Here is a 19368-nt window from a genome sequence, read left to right as displayed (position 1 = left end):
ACGATGTAATACATTTAATTAATATTTTAATATTTTTTCTTTAACAAGCGAGACCCAACACACAAAATATTTAATTGCAATGAAAGGTGAATAATAAAGACATGATTTGAACGTAAAATCTTTGCTCTAATACTATATTAAATCACCGCTTATTTTAAAAGTTTAAATTAATAGAAATAATTAAATCTAATAGTTTAATACGTAATACAGGTGGGGTTAGATATGACAAAATAAATTAATGGTAGCTAGCTATATATATATATATATATATAAGAGGTAGCACAAGTCTTGGTAGTCCAATATATGGCTACAAACTTTAGTTGGGAAAACCTCAGACATATGCCAAACAAACAAAATCTTAAAATCAATGTCTGACAAGTGTTTGAGTGGGTGCACCACCTGATTACGCTTGCTGACTTTACAATTATGCCTCCAAATACGAAAGAGACTTCGAATTTTGTTTTCAAAAGACCATTTTTCAACATAATTAATTGGCCAAACCCAACCATGATTGATAAACCTCTTTATTAATTGGGACCTGGTCATTACATTAAAGATTCCAAAGAGGTTAATATCGATCTATATATCTACTTAATTAATAGACTATATAAAATATTGGATCGGGATTGATTTCAATTTGGATGCCCGACTCGTATATGAGAAAGGCCTTTGATAGGCCCTCCTTCTCGAGCAGTGGGCCTAAGAAGAATGAAATCGATAAGGAATTAACGATAACTTGTTTTACAATATATGGTGATATATAAACTCATTTTAAACATCGCTAGGAGGACCCAAATATCAAAGGCCCAGAGGGCGAAAGACAACCTCAACCCAAAACATACCCGGTTGTTGGAGCCTGGCCCTGGAGGCACTTTTTCAGAATACAAATTGCCAAAAACGGCCAAATATCTGACAAATTATTCCAAATGGGTTGATGAACTTGAATCAACCTAACTCCACTGAATATCTTCTTTCTTTCTCTGCACTCTCTTTGCAGCCATGGCCCCAACTTATGTTACATTTTCTGTGCAAACAAACAGTTGCCCAGAACATGAAATACTTGATTGAATTCCATGCATGTTCCAGCAACCTTGTTTTTTTTTTTTTAATCAATTTCAGTAAATTTAACTGGATTGGGCCAGAGCTTCCGAGGACCATCCTAGTACCCATTTCTGAAGCTGGTCCATGGAGAGAAAATGCGTCCAGTCACCATCATAGTGCTACACAAAACACGTTTGAATGCAGTACCATTTCCAATGCATTAAACATGAAATGCATGATTAGTATACAAATAATTTGGAGAGAGAGAATATATATATATATATATATATACTGAAATTGTGTATTCGAAAATTAATGGCAAATTTCCCGACCAATACAAATTTTTTAAAAAATATAATCTAAAATCATTCGCCCAAAGTTTAAGCCAACTTTTTTTGTTTGAGGTCATGTCAGCATCTCCCTTCCAAGTTCCACATGGTTTTTGTCGGTGGATGATTTCCGAATGGAGCCAGCAATGCCGGTTCCACGTCACTCTTCCTAGAAAAGAAGGCCAAGTCCCCCTCCACTCACATTTATGAGCTTCCCCCCCCCTCTCTGTCTCTCTCTCTCTCAAAAGTCTTTCCCTCCCCCCTCTCCACCGTGAGAGACTCCTACGTCTCGTCAATTTTACAATAAATGCCCTCCCCACCGCCAATTAATGACCCTCTACATATTGCCAGGCCGTCTCATTAATCACCATCGTATGCGACCCCCTCCCATTAATACCACCAGGACCCCATCACCCGCATTTTTTTTTTTCCCACCGTCACCGCCAACATCTCCGACGATCGCTTCATCTCCTCCCTCCACGTGTCCCATCTCTATCTACTCTTAACTGAATTACCTTCTGCTAAACCTCTCCGGTGACAACAGCGCCTCGGGATCCCCACACCTGAGCCGGCTCGACGAGAAAGCCGCCACTCCCGCTGCTAAAGCCGACGACCTCATGAACATCGGGCTCGTCATCGATTTGCTCCTTCTCGAAGAGCCGCCGCCGCCTCCTGAACCGCCGAACCTCGCGCTTGACTCCGACAACGGAAAGAACCCCCTCCGTCGAAGGAACGGCGACTTCATTCCTCTGTAGTACCTGAAGGAGAAAACCCTTGGTTTCCCCAACGATCCAAACGGCGACGGCCTTTTGCTCCAGAAGCTTCCTCTTCGGTACCGCCAGGGCGACGCCGTAGCGGGCTCCATCACCATCCTTTCCGACGCTAAACTCCGCTCGAATCCGAACGAGTATGACCTCTTCAACAAGAAATCCCGGCCGTTGAATCTATCCTCCGAGATGTTGCTGTTGCCGTTGTTGTTCCTCATCGGAGATTGTAATTCTTCGATGCATGGCGTGATCTCTGAGACTGATCTGTGAGTATCCGGCGAGGCTTCCGTGAGCGGCTCGAGAGCAATGCTCCGTAGGAGCGTGTCGTCGAGGCTGGGCCTGATTCTGGCGGCCATCACCGGAATGAACGGAGACTCCGAACGGAATATTCCGGCGCGGCAGAGGGGGCAGTTGGCATGGGACCTGAGCCAGACATCGATGCAGTCCACGTGGAACGCGTGGAAACAGACCGGGAGCGTACGTACGTAGTCGCCGTCTTCAAATTCCCAGAGGCACACGGCGCAGTCGCGACGGTCTCTGTTGGACTTGGCGGTGTAAATGGAGAGAGGGATGGTCTTGATGACGGACTCGTCGAGGCCGTACGGGGAGTAAACATGGAAGCCGTCGCTTGGCTCGAAGAAGGGCGAGTCGTAGGGGAGCGAGTCCAGGTCGCCGGAGGAGGACGGCAGGTAGGACCGGGCGCGACGTCGGCGGCGCCACCGTTTCCACTGCCGTAGGATCGGCGGGATGACGTGGCGAGAGATGAGGCGAGAGTAGGTCACGAGGAGGAACGCGGCGGCCACCACCACGACCATCGCGATCAACGGCGGGCTGAACTGGACCGGCAGCCTGGACGGTGGGGATGAGTGTTTGACGAAACCTACAGTGGGGGTGATAGAGGTGACGGGGGTTGGAGTTAGAGATGGAGATGGAGATGGGGCCCACGATAGAAAGTCGTTGACCGGTGGCTGAGTCGGGGCCATCATGATGATCACCACGAACACGATCGTTGATGGTGGTGCTCTGAATCGCTGCGTGACTGATGGGGTAGTAGATGGGACTTGGGAGGGTTTCGTTGTGGTTCGCGAGGGTTTAATGCTGGAGGGTTGACTGTTTTGTCCGGTCTTCCACTCCATTTGTCGACGGGCTTGTGGGCGGGCGACACGTCAACGTTGGTGAATTTAAGGCGCCCCATTTTGATCAGGTGCGGATGTGTGTATCCGTGAGATCCGAGCACACTGGTTTGAAACATGGCCACGTCATAAGTGAATCCACCCAATGGGTATTGCGTGGTATGTGGTGGGTGTTAGGGTGAGTCGCGGCTGGACCGGCGATACTTTTGCATGCTTCAGTGGAAACGTGTTTCAGTGTTTGAGAGGTCCCTCTCTCGGACAGTCAATCTACAGAGAGAGTAATTAGTTATTATTTCCTTATGGGCATTGAAATGTCATCACCATAATGCAGAGTACAATTAATGGACAAGTCAAAAGTGGGATATTCAAGTTGGCGTAATGAATGATGTGAGCCGATATGGACGCTATGAATATAATTCAAACTCAAACTACTGGTTTTTCTTTTTTAAATTTTATTGTATTCAACCAAACTAAATAATCAAAATGAACAATGAAAACAGGTGAAAGACTTCTTGATTTCTCACATGGCCGGAGTCGCTAAATGAGCCGCTTTTTATCACAAAGTTTGAAAGCTTTCCTAACAAATCAATAGTAGCAAATATCCTCCCTTTAACCCATTTTCATTACCGATGTGATATCGTTACCAATGTGGTAAGTGATACGAAAACTTCTTCGTATATTAATTTGTAACAAATGTATAATAAAAACTAATAATTCTTAGAGCACTCTTTGGGATTTATGATTACTAGGGATGTCAAAAATTATCGGAAAATCAGAATTGGAACCAGAAAATCCGGGGAGCCGGATCTGGTTTTGGTTGCAAAAGAATCAAAATCTGGGGACCTTGGCTACGGTCCCGGTTTTGCGCACCCGGTAAAAATAGGGAAACTGGAACCGGGTGCATTTATATATAATAATAATTATATATATATATATATATACAAAAGAGCCAATACCTCTATGACAGTGATTTTTCTTTGATGGCGCCAAATTATTATTTTGGCAATTTGGTATTAAGCTCACCTAGTTTAATTAATAAGGAAATAATTAATTTAAATTAATTTGATTGGGTTTTTGGGTATTTCACCTCATTTACTTTTTGTATGATAGTATAGATTTACGGTTAGTCCTTATTATTTCTTTGTCATAGTTAAATTAAGAGGGTTATTTGTGTCTTTTCATCATTTCTATTTTTTTTTTTTTCTTCCTCTTCATCCTCCGAGAGCCTCCTCTCTCTCCTCATTTTTTTCTTTTTCCATTTTCTTCTCTTCTCCCTCTTCTTCTCATCTTTCCTCTGTTTCTCTTCTTCCTCTCCACTTTTTGTATATGGTATGAATTTTTTTTGGCTAGTTTGCTTTTGTGTGCCTCATTTTTTGAAGATTTGCTTTTTGTGCTTAATGACTTTCTTAGTGAGTTTTGTATCAGTGAGTTTGGCCGAATGGATTGATAATTTTTCAAAGGTAAATTTCTCTTTCCTTTAAACTTTGGGTATTTATCAATTTGATATTACGGTGATTAAATGGTTTTGAAATGAAACCTTATGATTTCTTCGTGAGGTTTCATTTTAGAAAACAATTTTCTCATGAGGTTTAAAAAAAAAAAACAATTTTTTTTAAAAAAAGGGGTTACCGAACCCGAAAAAATCGGAACTGGCTGGTAACCGGGACCCAGTTCTCGGTTCCGGTTTTCGAAATCTAAGAACTGGGGTGCCCCAGTTCGGGTTTCGATTTTGGCCAAAAACCGAAAAACCAAATCGAATTGACACGCCTTGATTACAACTAACCATTCAAAGGTACCGCTAATTAGGGCCGAACCCAACTTCTCTTTACGGCAAAGGAAGGGGCTGAAAATTCAAATGGACCGTAAAAAAGGCCGGCTCGCAATGGTGTAAAAAGCCCGGCTCACTATCATTTTTGGAGCGTAGTTTCGCTTCCTCCTAAAACCCTCGAACTCGAACTCAATTAAACTCCGAGCATCATACAAAGGGAAACACAATTTAGGGTTTTACCTTTGAAAACTCAAAACTTTGCGGTTTTCCCGAGCGCGAGAGAGAGAGAGAGAGAGAGAAAGCAAAATGTTTCCTGGGATGTTTATGCGGAAGCCGGACAAGGCGGTGGCTCTGAAGCAGCTGCGGAGCCACGTGGCGATGTTCGGGGCATGGGTCGCCGTGATCCGTGTCACCCCCTATGTTCTTTACTACCTCACCGGTGAGAAAGACGAACTAAAGCTCGAGTTCTAGATCCCCTTCCTCTTCCAATTCCATTCTCGCTAGGTAATTACCGAATCTATATTTGTTTCTGTGATTGTTTTTTATTTTTTGAAATTTAAGTTGGGTGTTTAAATTTTATTTATTTTCAGATTACAATGGAAAGTGGGTATTCTCTATTTGTGGCGTACGTTTAGATATTTCTCAGTTTTATGCTATTTTCTTGTTAATCCTGACGTACTTGTTTAAGTAGTAAACTGCGTATTGGTCTTGGTTATTATTTTGTTGTCTTTTTTCTAAATCCATGAAAGAGTTTGTGGAATGTATCTATCGTGCGAATTAAGATGTTAGTGTGTGTGGTGATTGCACTGTTGTTTGTGCAAATAATAGTTTGAGAGCGATTATATGTATGTGTTGTTATCGTTCTCTTCCATTAAAAACACTACTTTGTTTGAATTTTTAATGCATGTAACATGAGGCCATAATTTGATTTCAAATGGGCTACCGTATTTTGTGCTTAATCAATTTATAAACTGAGAGAAGAAGATCATCCTGTAATTTATCACAAAATTGAAATTGAATTTTATATGGCTGGTGCAATATATAAATGCTGGAGACGATTAGTTGTGTGTTAAATTGCCTTTGAGCTGTTCACATGTTTTGGTCTTAAGCCTAGCATGCAACAGTGTCGATCACGAATTTTAATACACATACAGACTTATAATCTGAAGAAACAATTAATTAATGACTTATCACAAAAAAAGAAACAATTAATTAATTATATAAAAGTGTAGTTTGGACATACAATGCAAGACAAACCAGAGACATACATCTTATTGCTAGAAACGCATTTTGCTAGAGCAAGGAGAATGTGAAGAATGACACAGTATTTATCAGAAAGTCTCCTGCCAATATTAGACTTGGCTGCTAGACAGGGCTGTCTCTTGACATGTAAGAAAGAAGCTACCTTGCATGATATGAAAGGACGACTAAGTGCTAGAATGCTTGGGAGGCAAAGGGTGGGCGCTCTAAGATTAGAGGTAGAAGGGAGCTGTTAAACCTAGAATGTTCCATTAACTATGACTCTGCATGTACGTCCTTTAGGCGTGGGAAAGGCAAGGCTCACGTGCTGTAGTGTTGAGTGCTTCATGTGGGTTCTGTGTTAGAGGGCTTTTGGTGTTTTGTGGGTTTTGGGTTGGTGGGCTTGTCGGGTTGTTTTCTTTGGGTTTTTGTTAGGTATTTCCTGTGTATACTGTATGTGTACTTAGGGGTATCTTACGCTGTTTTAGTAAAATTTTCATTACTTATCCAAAAAAAAAAGAAAGATGTATATCTTATTGTTAAAAACGCATTGTGCTAGAGGCGGAGCAAAAAGAATGTGAAGCATGGTCTAATATTTGGAAGTCTACCCTGAACATGACTATGAAAGGGCCTCTTCTGTTTTTCAGGTTGCTGATTTGCAAGTCTATATGGAAAGACTGAGTTCCCCTTATCATACTTTATTTTTTTTAACTTATATGATAGAGATCTCCAATTTACCTGTATCAAATCTGTGTTTTTCTAAACTTACCTTTGAAATAGTCTCTTCTGTTATATGTCTTCTTTTGAATCCTCCAGTGCTTCTCATGCCTCAAGTTTATGATTTTTTAACTAGTTCATGGTTCACCCTCAGGAACCATTGCTTAGTTGTGTAAATTTTTTTAGTTGTTAATTTGTGTACGTTAAGAGGGTGGCGATGGTGTCAATCTGTATGTGAAGCACACCATCTCACCAGCTATTAGTCTCCTGAAGTTGGCGTACTAAGATTTCAGAACTTTTGCATCATGATTTAAGCTTTCAAAGATATTTACTTAACTATTTTAACATTTGAGATTTTGTTTGTATCGTCTGTTGAACCACATCTTTTTTTTGTTCTTCCTATCTTGTCAGAAACTGTTCATTTACTATTTTTCTGCTCCTTTTCTGTATTGCAGTGTGACTGGGAGGACAGGAATTGACATGATGGAGAAGCTTTTCTGAGCTCTTGATTTTGTTGTTTTCTTCTTTTTATCCTGGAATATTCTTAGGCCAGAGTGTCCTTCATTAGATCATGTTTCTTGAAGCTTATCTATTATAATTAAGGCGAAAACTTGGTTCATGTTATCTTATGGATAATATTTTACAAGTACTTGTTATTTGGTGATAGCAATGTTTAATTTGACTTATTGACAGGGATATTTAACTGTTTAATTATGTTCTCTAACAGGGCTCTGCCCCACCTGGGACCAGCTTCTTAACTAGTTTTTTTTTATTTTTTCATCTAATCTATATGTAATTTGGTTGAGGGTATTGTAGCAAAATGCCAATTTTGGCTGATCATAACCATGCAGATAAATGTAGGGATTTCTTTGAATTATTTCACCTAATACTCAGGTGGCATTTGAATCACATAATCCAATATTTCTTTAGACATTCACATGCCTATAAATAAATACAACTATTTTCATGTTTGGGAATGATTAAGAATTTGATAAGATTGTTTGGAATACGAGATTCTCATGTTTGATTTATTTGTAACATTTTTTCAATATTCAAATTTGAAGACTGGATGAACATTCTTGTCATTTTTTTTTTTTTTTTCAAAGAACACGTTCCGAAGCCAACAGAATGTGGATTTTCACCTCTCTAAAAGGATATCCGCGTTCCCAACAAAAGGCACTTAAAGAGGAAATACACATTACTTTGAAAATATGGATTACCTCAGCTTAACTACAAACAAAGACTAGAGAGAAACAGATATAAGCAATTTTTCTTCTTACTAGAGAGTAGAGAACCTTGCTGTGATACCACATACAATTTTCCAAGTGGAAAAGATTGTGGTTAGATTTGTTTTGTGTACAGCAGCTCTGTATTCTAGCGTTATGGTAGTGTTAATGGCTGTCAAACCATGTCCAATGATCCCATTAGGAGTGTTGTTAGCACATGAAGGCTTATGTGTTTAGGACTAATAATGCGAGTGCATAATTTTGTACAGATTTCGTTCGAGTGCAATTAGTTGTTTGGACACTTGCTCAAACAAATGGGACTCTGATGACCTTCTACATGAACTGCTCGTATTGTATGGAATACAAGTAGCTCGAGTCGATTTTCATCTCTTACATAGAGTTTTGTGATGTTTTTCTATTTTTCGATGTGGAGAATTGTTTTACTCAAATTCCATTTTCAGTCACAACCAACCTAACCTCATTAACTTATCAAGGCATCAACTGCCGGAATATGTTTTCATGCTAAAGTCCTTAAGTTACATGCGTATAAATACATTTATCTTAGTAGTTTCTCATATTTGGATTTCGTCTTTGCCACTTGCTTTGCAAAATTTTTTTCTTGAGCTCAATTGCATATTTCAAAAAATTTCTAAGTATTTGCAAGAGCAAAGTGTGGATATTTCCTCACAATGACTTTCTTGTCTGAAGTATTTATATTATCTAGTGAAAATCTTTTTTTTTTTTTTTTTTTTTTCATGAGCTAATCGTGGAATACTAAATTTTCATTATCTAAGGAGCCTAATCATAGAGTTTGTAACTTCATTATCTGTTGGGTGGTTGGGGGGCAACTCTATGAAACATTGAAATTTCACTTTCTCATTAACATGAATGGGAGGAGTAATGCTACAGGTCCCTCTTGTGTTCCTCCAAGAATGATGTGGTTATTGAAATCATCATTGAGTTTATGATTGATCATTATTGAATTTTGATCAAATTGTGATTTTAATAACCACATCATTCTTTGATGGACTCAAGAAGAACACAAGAAGGACTTTTAGAATTACTTTGGATGAGAGTCTTTGAGGGTATGACACGTGGCAGGTCCACAACCCTCCCTTTAAAGCATTGGACTATGTTTTTCTTCTGGTCATTTTATGCATTAATTGACCAAGATCATAGAGCTCGACATTAAATAATATTACTCTTCATTTTTTTCATGTATATCATGTATAGTCTATTAAATAACAATGAATTAAGAACTTATTACATTTCATTTCAATTGTAAGAGAGTAGGACACCGTAAACTAAATAGCTTCTTTTTTTTTTTTTTGAAAAAAAAGAAAAAAAAAAGAAAAACTTTAACAACCATGGCCATGGCCCATGGGGCATGGGGGCACAAAGATTGCAAGGTTTATTTATTTATATTTATTTATTTGGTATGAGATTGCAAATTGAAAAAGCATGAGCCAACTCATTCCTAAATTCCAGCCAAAAAAATCTCTCCAATCAGGCTTGCGCGCTAAAAACGTGCGACCCTGTTAGGAAGAAAAACCAAGTATTAGTCCGCATAATCAAAGCGACATCATCATTATTCAATTAGCACAAACACAAGCTTTACGCCGGCGAAAATTCCCTCCCACCGGAGAACTCGCCGGAGAACAACTACTGACTCTGTGTGTGTAAGAAAGAAAGGTCTCCGTTGCCGTAGAGTAATGGGTTGGCTATGTTTGAGAACTGGAACACTAAGATGAGCGTACGCAAGGAAAGAATAAGAGGCCATGGATGAGGTTCCTGGCTCAGTGGGGACCAGCGCCAGCTTCTCTTTGAGATTGGGCCAGACCATATTTTCCTCTGCCTCTCTTCTTTTCATGTCTTTGGGCGTTGATTTCTACAGCTACACTGCTTTCTGGTAATTCTTTATTTCTTCTCTCTTGCTTCTTTAATGGGTGCCTCTTTATTTGTGGGGTTTTCTTTTCTTTCTTTTTTCCCCCTAATAAATTGATGAACCCTACCTACCTGGGGTAAATGGTTGCTACCTTTTGGAAGAAGAATTGAGAGAGGGATTACTTATATTTTCTAAATGCTTGATCTTGCTCTTCTAAAGTAGGATGAATTGAATGGTGCCATTTATTTCCTGTCTTCCAGAATCCCCAGAATCATATAAACTGTATTCAGATTTTGGGTGTTGCTCAATATCTTTGTCAAAGTTCTAAAAAAGACATCATTTTCTTTCTGTTTCTAATTTTGAGGTTGATCAATCTAGGTCATTACACAAAATTCTGTAACATAGGAAACTTTCCACTGCCAAAAGACATTACTTTCCACAAGAAATTTGGAACCGTTGGATTGGCCATATCTGTAAGCAGGGCATATTCAAATGCTTAGCTTAGGCATGGAGGTCTTGGTAAGGAGTGGTTCTCCTTACTCTTAGTATAGTGCTAATTTGAGTTTACTACGATAATGCTTTCATTGGCTTCTGTCGGATCCTTTTGTGAGCACCCACTACTGGCTTAGAATTTTCAAATCTGCAAGCCAACATGGTTGACGGTTCTTCCATTTAGAGTCAATGGTATGAGATGAATGCCTTAGAGGTTTCTGTAGTTCAATTCTCACTCTCTGCCCCTCGTTTCATGTCTCCAGTCCCATTATCACATTTCATTAAATTCAGAATTTAAATAAATAAAAATTCAGCTAGAATGGCCTAACTATCTATGATACCTTGTTGTCAAAGCAAAGAACAGGGTCTTAAAAAAACTGAGAGAAATAATTAATAAACTACAGGCACTTGACAATATGACAAGCATTTTAAACTATAGGGGAACGTGAAAAGAACAGCAAGGGGGAATGTAGTATGTTTTGTTAAATCACTATTTATCCAAAAAGCTTAAGACGGTAGAAAGAGGTTGCTCAAACTCCTCCTTAGTAAGTGAGGTCCAAAATGTAAAATATTTAATTGAAATGAGAGGTAAATAACATAGGCATGGTTTGAACTTAGGACCCCTGTGCTGATAGCATGTTAAATCACTTCTTATACCCTAAAATGCTTAACCGGATAGAAAGATGTGAATTTAATAATTTAATTTATATTAGAACATTGTGGAGCAGTGCACTACCAATTCTTTTTTCCTTGGTTTCTTCCATTCTTGGTTTATCCTCATCAAATATACTAATGTTGCTTACAGCTACTTGGTGACAACCATGGGTTTGGTTATACCTTGGAGTTTCACTTTGGCCTTGGTGGATGGATACTCTGTTCTGGTTAAATGCCCTATTCGGCAGCCGGGAATACTGCTGATCATTGTTGTAGGAGATTGGGTACGCATCATTTGAGTTATTTGCAGCTGATAAGGATAGAAATCTTTATGATAAATGATGATTTTGTTTAAGATAGAAAGAAAACACAAAAGTTATGTGGTTCAGCATATGATTTACGTGATTAAAGCCTTATAAGCTACGTCTTTTCTTAATATTTGATTTGAGTAGATGCATCTATCTATTTATAAAGCTTTGCAGGTGATTTGAATCATTTTAAATACAAACAATTCTCTTGCATAAGGTAACTAAATTTCTTAATTTAGGGTAATCAAATCATCATTTATCACAAACAATTTCTATCCTGATTAGCAACCACAGATAGAGTTGTTGGCAACCATTTGTACTAATTCAATATATTTCATAATAGGTATTGTCCATTCTCACTCTGGCTGCAGCTTCCTCAACAGCTAGTGTTGTGGACCTTCTGCTCAACTCTAATGGGTCAAATTGTCCTCCGAAGCTTTGCAGCAGATATAATATATCATCTGCCATGGCTATCTTGTCATGGTTTCTGTCCTTGGCTTCTGCTCTATTCAATCTTTGGTTACTTCCCTCCTTGTGATTCTTATTTGGATTTTGGCTATATCCTATGTTACAGAATTTTGTGGCCAGGATCTGAATCTTGTACATTAATAGTGTTCAAATTTTAATATATGAAGGCTTTCAGTCACACAAATACAAAATTGTAAAATGTTGTTTGTTGTTAGAATATAATTTAAATGATTAAACCTACAATTTCTTATTAGTTTAAACTTTTGTGATAAATGAGTTTAAATATTGTCTTCATCATTCACTCCCATTTAAGTTAAAAATTTCACGTTTTAGGTCTTTCTTGTTGAAGGAATTGTTAGAATATAATTTAAATGGTTATCCGCCATCAAACGACATTGTAGAATCAACCTCACTACATAATTTTGCAAAAGCATACTGATCACATGCAGAATCCACACAAAAAGATGTATGCATAGAATAAAAATAAATAAATAAATACAGGCAAAAAAAAAAAAAAAAGAAGAGAATTTGAGACAGAGATGTAGAGAGAATAAACCATTGTTTGTGTTATTGACGGGATAAAATTAACTAATTAAGTTGCTTTCTTCTTATCTGCCTTCAAGTTTATCGTGGTTACCACTTATATTCGAACTCATATTGGCCACTCCAAGTATTGAACATCTTGAGCCATCCAGTAGCAATCTGAGTAGCGACAATAGTTATGGAGAAGATTGTCCTCAACATAGAACACATCGAAGGTCGGATGTCCACCCACCCACGACAAGTTGCAGAAGTAAAGTATGGTGTGCCAAAAGTTGATGGAACACTTCTATTGGACCTCTGAAGTGACACGGATATGCTTGAGGCCAAGATCTTCGTCTCCGGATTTACAATGAGCTTTTAGAATATGATTTTTAAACCCGTTTTCAATGTGAACAACATACCTAAAAGCGTTGGTGATTAGCAGTTGACTCGTGCATTAGAGCCAAGACAAGCAAGAGTGCTTAATTACTCACTTTCTTAACTTCCATGGCTTGATTCATTTTGAATGTTTTAAATATTGCTGCTTCTTACATCCTTTAAGTACCCAAACAATTGTAAACAATTCATTCATTCTATAGCTTAATATGTGGATAATTAAGAAACAAGGTATTTTCTTCAATAATTTTCCCACAATTTAAATTTTACACATATGCGTATGTCCATATATACTTGGACAAAAGACTACAACTTTCAATGGTAGGTGACAAAATCAAGATAGAGAAGGAAAGTTATTATGTTGGATTGTGAGATGATGATTTGGTTTTTCCTTGTTTGGTCGGGATATTGGACTCTGAATCCAGCAAATGTCCGTGTGATCTTTTCTCGAAAAATTCTTTTGTTTCTGTTTTTGTTTTGTTTTGTTTTTGTTTTTTTTGTTTTGTTTTTGTTTTTGTTTTTGTTTTGTTTTATATATATATATATTAACAATTTTTTTCTGGAAGAAATTTTTTTCTAACTCATGCTATTAAAGTAACGTGTATCTTAAAAACATATAAGTATATAATTCTCATGTACATTTAGAGCATCTATTTCTCACATATTTATAAAAATGCACAATGTAAACCAGTTTGGAGTAAACTGGTTTACTATATATGTTAATTTATTGCATTTTAATCTAATAATAGTTTTAGAAAGCCACATATAGGTACAGAATAATGGGCCTCATACTCATAGGTTGCTTTTGAAACCATCATTTGATATAAGATGAATATTTATTCTCTTCAAAAAATAAAAAATAAAAAATAAAAAAGATGAATCTTTATTGCAATTTAATTCAATGGTAATTTTAAAAGTTACATATGAGTGTGAAAAAAATAGATTTAATAAAATGGGAGTATGTGTAACATTGCTCTTTAAATATTTGATGCATCTAAGTATGGATCAACACTAACAGAGAGGCTTAATTACAACAAGATAATAGTTTGATGTATAAGTACTACACTAGTCAATTTATGATGCTAAATTAAACATGGTTGTTCGTTCAAGAGGCTATCCAAACACCACGAAGCTATTGTATTTGCCCCCACCCCAAAAAAAAAAAAAACAAAACAACATCAAGATATATTAAAGAGACATTGTCCCATAAGGCAATTTTCACATGTATGTGTGTCCCATGGTGTATCTGCCGTTATAGCTCCAAAAGTTGCCGCAAAATGCAAATGAAAGCCAAGCACAAGCTCCCGATAAAGTTTACTTCAATTGTATCACTAGCTAAAACTAGCTAATGTTTGAGGTCCTAAGAATTGAAGAAAAATTTCATTCTGTATTCTTGGTCCTTACAACAAAACCCCAACATCCCCTGTAGCTCTCAATAAACATATAATCACTAAACATATAAAAATATAATCATCACTCCTCATAAAGTTTTTTTTTATTACTATATATATCTTTTCTCCATAAACTACAACTTATTTATCATTTATCTCATTTAACTTTAGCTCAATGTAATTTGGATCCTATTTTGAAGTTTCAATGTCAATTTACTCCATTCATCTATTAATTAGCTGTTATACGTTGGACAAACAAATATGTTAAATAACTAAATTACACATTTATGAGAAAAAAAAAAAAAGAGTCAAATGTTTTATTTCATTTTTTCCTTCTCATACATAGCAATACAAATTCACCATGTTATTGAGAAAAACATTTAAAACATTGGAATCTGAAAGTGCTTTTCGTTTTATTGAGAAAATTAACAAAGTTGTTCGACCTCATTATAATAGATCTGCATGCCTTCAAGTTTATCAATGACCCCACATCTCTTGTAAATTATATTTCTGTTCATCACCATTGAACAAGTATATTCCATCATCTTGGGCCTGCCAAAGGAGATAATAATCATGTTGATCATATGCATATGCATTCCATCGTTCAAGCCCATTGCCACTAGTCGCGAAAGCATTAAAGATCCTATGTCCTCCCGGCCATGACAGGTTGCAGAAGTAGAGTGTGGTCCCCCAAATTAAGTTGATGTGAGACTCCCATTGGAACTGTTCACCCGGTGAGATATGATGGATGCCAAGATCTTGGTCTTTGGACCTACAATGAGCTTGTAGGGTTTGATTTGATAACCTATTTGCAATGTGAATAACATACCTTTGGGAGGGCCAGGCGTTGGTAATTAGCGGTTGACTCATGCACAAAGCCAAGACAAGCAAGAGTGCTAAATTACTAATCTTCTGTACTTTCATGGCTTGATTCAGTTCGAATGCTCTCAAAATTGCTACTTCTTACATCCTTTAAATACCCATACGATTGTAAACAACTCATTCATTGTACACTAAGAATTTAATGGCACATATGATAAACCGTTAAACAATATTAATGTTCTAAGGTTTCTTCCCGCTAATCCTATTAAATTGTTGGTTAACTAATAGAAGTTGTTTCCATATGAATAAATTCTTTTTTTTTTTTCTTTTTTTATCTTTATCCTGTGGTTATGTTCTTCAATTTTCATTTGTGTCCCTTATATTTTTTTCTAAATTATATATTATTTTTATTCAAATTGCTTACTTCTCTTTTGCAAATTTTACATAGAATTCGGAAAATTTTACACTTAAAACGTAAGGGTTTTATTTGTAATATATTTAATTATCTTAACAAAGAAAACAAAAGGTTCCCCAATTTCCTCTTTCTCTCTCTATTTTTCTTTTTATATTCTCTTGATTTTTGTTTTATCTTCAATGTAAGACAATTAAAACGTAGGGGTTTTATTTGGAATGCATTTAATTAACTTCTTACTGAAAAAAAAACAAAGGGTTCCCAAATTCTCTCTCTCTCTCTCTCTGTTTATTTTTGTTTTTTCTTCTAGTACTTTATATTTATATCATATCATATCATATAAAAGCTGATTTTTGGCTTAGAGAGTGTCTAGAAATTTCTTTTTATCTTCTCTTGGTTTATGAGATTGAGATCCCCTGAAATTCCTTTTAAATTTGAGATTCTTAAATTTATAAATTTCAGCCGTCCATCTCATCTAAACGTTTAAAATAAGTCATGTTTAAAAATTTAATGAGGAAGCTACCTTATTAAATTTGTGTCACTTAGTAGTTTCCTCATTAAATTCTGAAACATGGCTTATTTATGACCCTTAGACGAAATAGACGACTCAAATTTATGAATTTGAGAATCTCAAATTTAAAAGAAGAATTCTAGGGAATATGCTTGAGTTGATGGAACACTTCCATTAAAACTCTAAAGTGACGGATATGCTTGAGGCCAAGATCTTCGTTTCCGGACTGACAATGAGCTTGTAGAATATGATTTTTAAACCCGTTTTCAATGTGAACGGCATACCTAAAGGCGTTGACGATTAGCGGTTGACTCATGCATAGAGCCAAGACAAGCAAGAGTGCTGAATTACTCATTTTATCTACTTCCTTGGTTTGATTCATTTCGAATGCTTCAAATATTGCTATTTCTTACGTCCTTTAAATACACAAACAATTGTAAACAGCTCATTCATTCTACAGCATAACATGTGGATAATTAAGAAACAAGGTATTTTCTTCAATAATTTTCCCTCAAATTACATTTTACACATATACGTATGTCCATATATACTTAGACAAAAGACTACAACTTTCAATGGTAGGTGATGAGATTACAAAATCAAGATAGAGAAGGAAAGTTATTATGTTGGATTGTGAGATGATGATTTGGTTTTTCCTTGTTTGGTCAGGACATTGGACTGTGAATCCAGCAAATGTCCGTGGGACCTTTTCTCGAAAATTTCTTTTCTTTTTTTTCTTTTGTTTTGTTTTTTTTGTTTTTTTGTTTTTTTTTTGTTTTCTATATTAACAAATTTTTTTTTGGAAGAAATTTCTTTCCAACTCATACTATTAAAGTAACTTCTATCTTAAAAACATATAAATATATAATTCTCAGTTACATTTAGAGCATTTATTTCTCACATATTTATAAAAATGCACAATGTAAACCAGTTTCGAGGAAACTGGTTTACTATATATGTTAATTTATTGCATTTTAATCCAATGATAGTTTTAGAAAGCCACATATGGGTGCCGAATAATGGGTCTCATATTTATAGGTTGCTTTTGAAACCATCATTTGATATAAGATGAGTATTTTTTCTCTTAAAAGAAAAGAAAAAAAAAAGAAGAAGATGAGTCTTTATTGCAATTTAATTTAATGTTAATTTTGAAAGTTACCTATGAGTGTGAAAAAATAGATTTAATAAAGTGGGAGTATGTGTAGCATTACTCTTTAAATATTTGATGCATATAAGTATGGATCAACACTAACAGAGAGGCTTAATTACAACAAGATAATAGTTTGATATATAAGTACTACACTAGTCAATTTCTGAGGATAATTAAATATGGTTGTTAGTTCATGAGGCTAAAGAAACACCACGAAGCTACTGTATTTGCCCAAAAAAAAAAAAAAACAAAACCAAGAGCTATTAGAGAGACATTGTTGCATAAGGCAATTTTCACATGTATGTATGTCCCATGGTGTATCGGCCGTTATAGCTCCAAAAGCTGCCGCAAAATGCAAATGAAAGCCCAGCACAAGCTCCCGATAAAGATTACTTCAATTCTATCACTAGCTAAAACTAGCTAATGTTTGAGGTCCTAAGAATTGAAGTAAAATTTCATTCTGTATTCTAGGTTCTTACAACAAAACACCAACATCCCCTGTAGCTCTCAATAAACATATAATCACAAAACATATAAAAATAAAATCATCACTCCTCATAAAGTTTTTTTTTTTTTATTACTATATATATCTTTTCTCCATAAACTACAACTTATTTGTCATTTATCTCATTTAACTTTAGCTCAATGTAATTTGGATCCTATTTTGAAGTTTCAATGTCAATTTACTCCATTCATCTATTAATTAGCAGTTATACGTTGGACATACAAATATGTTAAATAACTAAATTGCACATTTATGAGAAAGAAAAGATGAGTCAAATGTTTTATTTCATTTTTTCCTTCTCATACATAGCAATACAAATTCACCATGTTATTGAGAAAAACATTTAAAACATTGGAATCTGAAAGTGCTTTTCGTTTTATTGAGAAAATTAACAAAGTTGTTCGACCTCATTATAATAGATCTGCATGCCTTCAAGTTTATCAATGACCCCACATCTCTTGTAAATTATATTTCTGTTCATCACCATTGAACAAGTATATTCCATCATCTTGGGCCTGCCAAAGGAGATAATAATCATGTTGATCATATGCATATGCATTCCATCGTTCAAGCCCATTGCCACTAGTCGCGAAAGCATTAAAGGTCCTATGTCCTCCCGGCCACGACAGGTTGCAGAAGTAGAGTGTGGTCCCCCAAATTAAGTTGATGTGAGACTCCCATTGGAACTGTTCACCCGGAGAGATATGATGGATGCCAAGATCTTGGTCTTTGGACCTACAATGAGCTTGTAGGGTTTGATTTGATAACCTATTTTCAATGTGAATAACATACCTTTGGGAGGGCCAGGCGTTGGTAATTAGCGGTTGACTCATGCACAAAGCCAAGACAAGCAAGAGTGCTAAATTACTAATCTTCTGTACTTTCATGGCTTGATTCAGTTCGAATGCTCTCAAAATTGCTACTTCTTACATCCTTTAAATACCCATACGATTGTAAACAACTCATTCATTGTACACTAAGAATTTAATGGCACATATGATAAACCGTTAAACAATATTAATGTTCTAAGGTTTCTTCCCGCTAATCCTATTAAATTGTTGGTTAACTAATAGAAGTTGTTTCCATATGAATAAATTCTTTTTTTTTTTTCTTTTTTTATCTTTATCCTGTGGTTATGTTCTTCAATTTTCATTTGTGTCCCTTATATTTTTTTCTAAATTATATATTATTTTTATTCAAATTGCTTACTTCTCTTTTGCAAATTTTACATTGAATTCGGAAAATTTTACAATTAAAACGTAAGGGTTTTATTTGTAATATATTTAATTATCTTAATAAAGAAAACAAAACGTTCCCCAATTTTCTCTTTCTCTCTCTATTTTTCTTTTTATATTCTCTTGATTTTTGTTTTATCTTCAATGTAAGACAATTAAAACGTAGGGGTTTTATTTGGAATGCATTTAATTAACTTCTTACCGAAAAAAAAAAAAACAAAGGGTTCCCAAATTCTCTCTCTCTCTCTGTGTTTATTTTTGTTTTTTCTTCTCGTACTTTATATTTATATCATATCATATCATATCATATAAAAGCTGATTTTTGGCTTAGAGAGTGTCTAGAAATTTCTTTTTATCTTCTCTTGGTTTATGAGATTGAGATCCTGAAATTCCTTTT

General features: G+C 35.9%; 2 protein-coding genes across 2 annotated transcripts; one reads left to right on the top strand and one right to left on the bottom strand.

Annotated features, from left to right (window-relative positions):
- Nucleotides 1-1321: 1321 nt before the first annotated feature.
- On the bottom strand, nucleotides 1322-3692 carry LOC132185255 (RING-H2 finger protein ATL65). Its single transcript, XM_059599053.1, has one exon. It carries the CDS (start codon nucleotides 3271-3273, stop codon nucleotides 1882-1884), a length of 1392 nt encoding a protein of 463 aa, XP_059455036.1. The 5' UTR covers nucleotides 3274-3692; the 3' UTR covers nucleotides 1322-1881.
- A 6001-nt stretch (nucleotides 3693-9693) lies between these two features.
- Nucleotides 9694-12492, top strand: LOC132192016 (CASP-like protein 5C1). Its single transcript, XM_059607197.1, has 3 exons — nucleotides 9694-10129; nucleotides 11403-11535; nucleotides 11903-12492. Exons 1-3 carry the CDS (start codon nucleotides 9999-10001, stop codon nucleotides 12095-12097), a joined length of 459 nt encoding a protein of 152 aa, XP_059463180.1. The 5' UTR covers nucleotides 9694-9998; the 3' UTR covers nucleotides 12098-12492.
- The last annotated feature ends 6876 nt before the right edge of the window (nucleotides 12493-19368 follow it).

The sequence above is a fragment of the Corylus avellana genome, chromosome ca1, assembly GCF_901000735.1.
Source record: "Corylus avellana chromosome ca1, CavTom2PMs-1.0".
Lineage (NCBI taxonomy): Eukaryota > Viridiplantae > Streptophyta > Magnoliopsida > Fagales > Betulaceae > Corylus > Corylus avellana.
The sequence above is the reverse complement of the archived record's forward strand: the minus strand, read 5'-3'. Positions and strand labels throughout refer to the sequence as shown.

What these genes read in the sequence shown, in the direction of transcription:
- LOC132185255 (XM_059599053.1), bottom strand. Translation starts at nt 3,273, where the DNA reads ATGGAGTGGAAGACCGGACAAAACAGTCAACCCTCCAGCATTAAACCC.
- LOC132192016 (XM_059607197.1), top strand. Translation starts at nt 9,999, where the DNA reads ATGGATGAGGTTCCTGGCTCAGTGGGGACCAGCGCCAGCTTCTCTTTG. An exon ending in TACAGCTACACTGCTTTCTG is followed by an intron (nt 10,130 to 11,402) that starts GTAATTCTTTAT and finishes TGTTGCTTACAG; the next exon opens with CTACTTGGTGACAACCATGG. An exon ending in TCATTGTTGTAGGAGATTGG is followed by an intron (nt 11,536 to 11,902) that starts GTACGCATCATT and finishes ATTTCATAATAG; the next exon opens with GTATTGTCCATTCTCACTCT.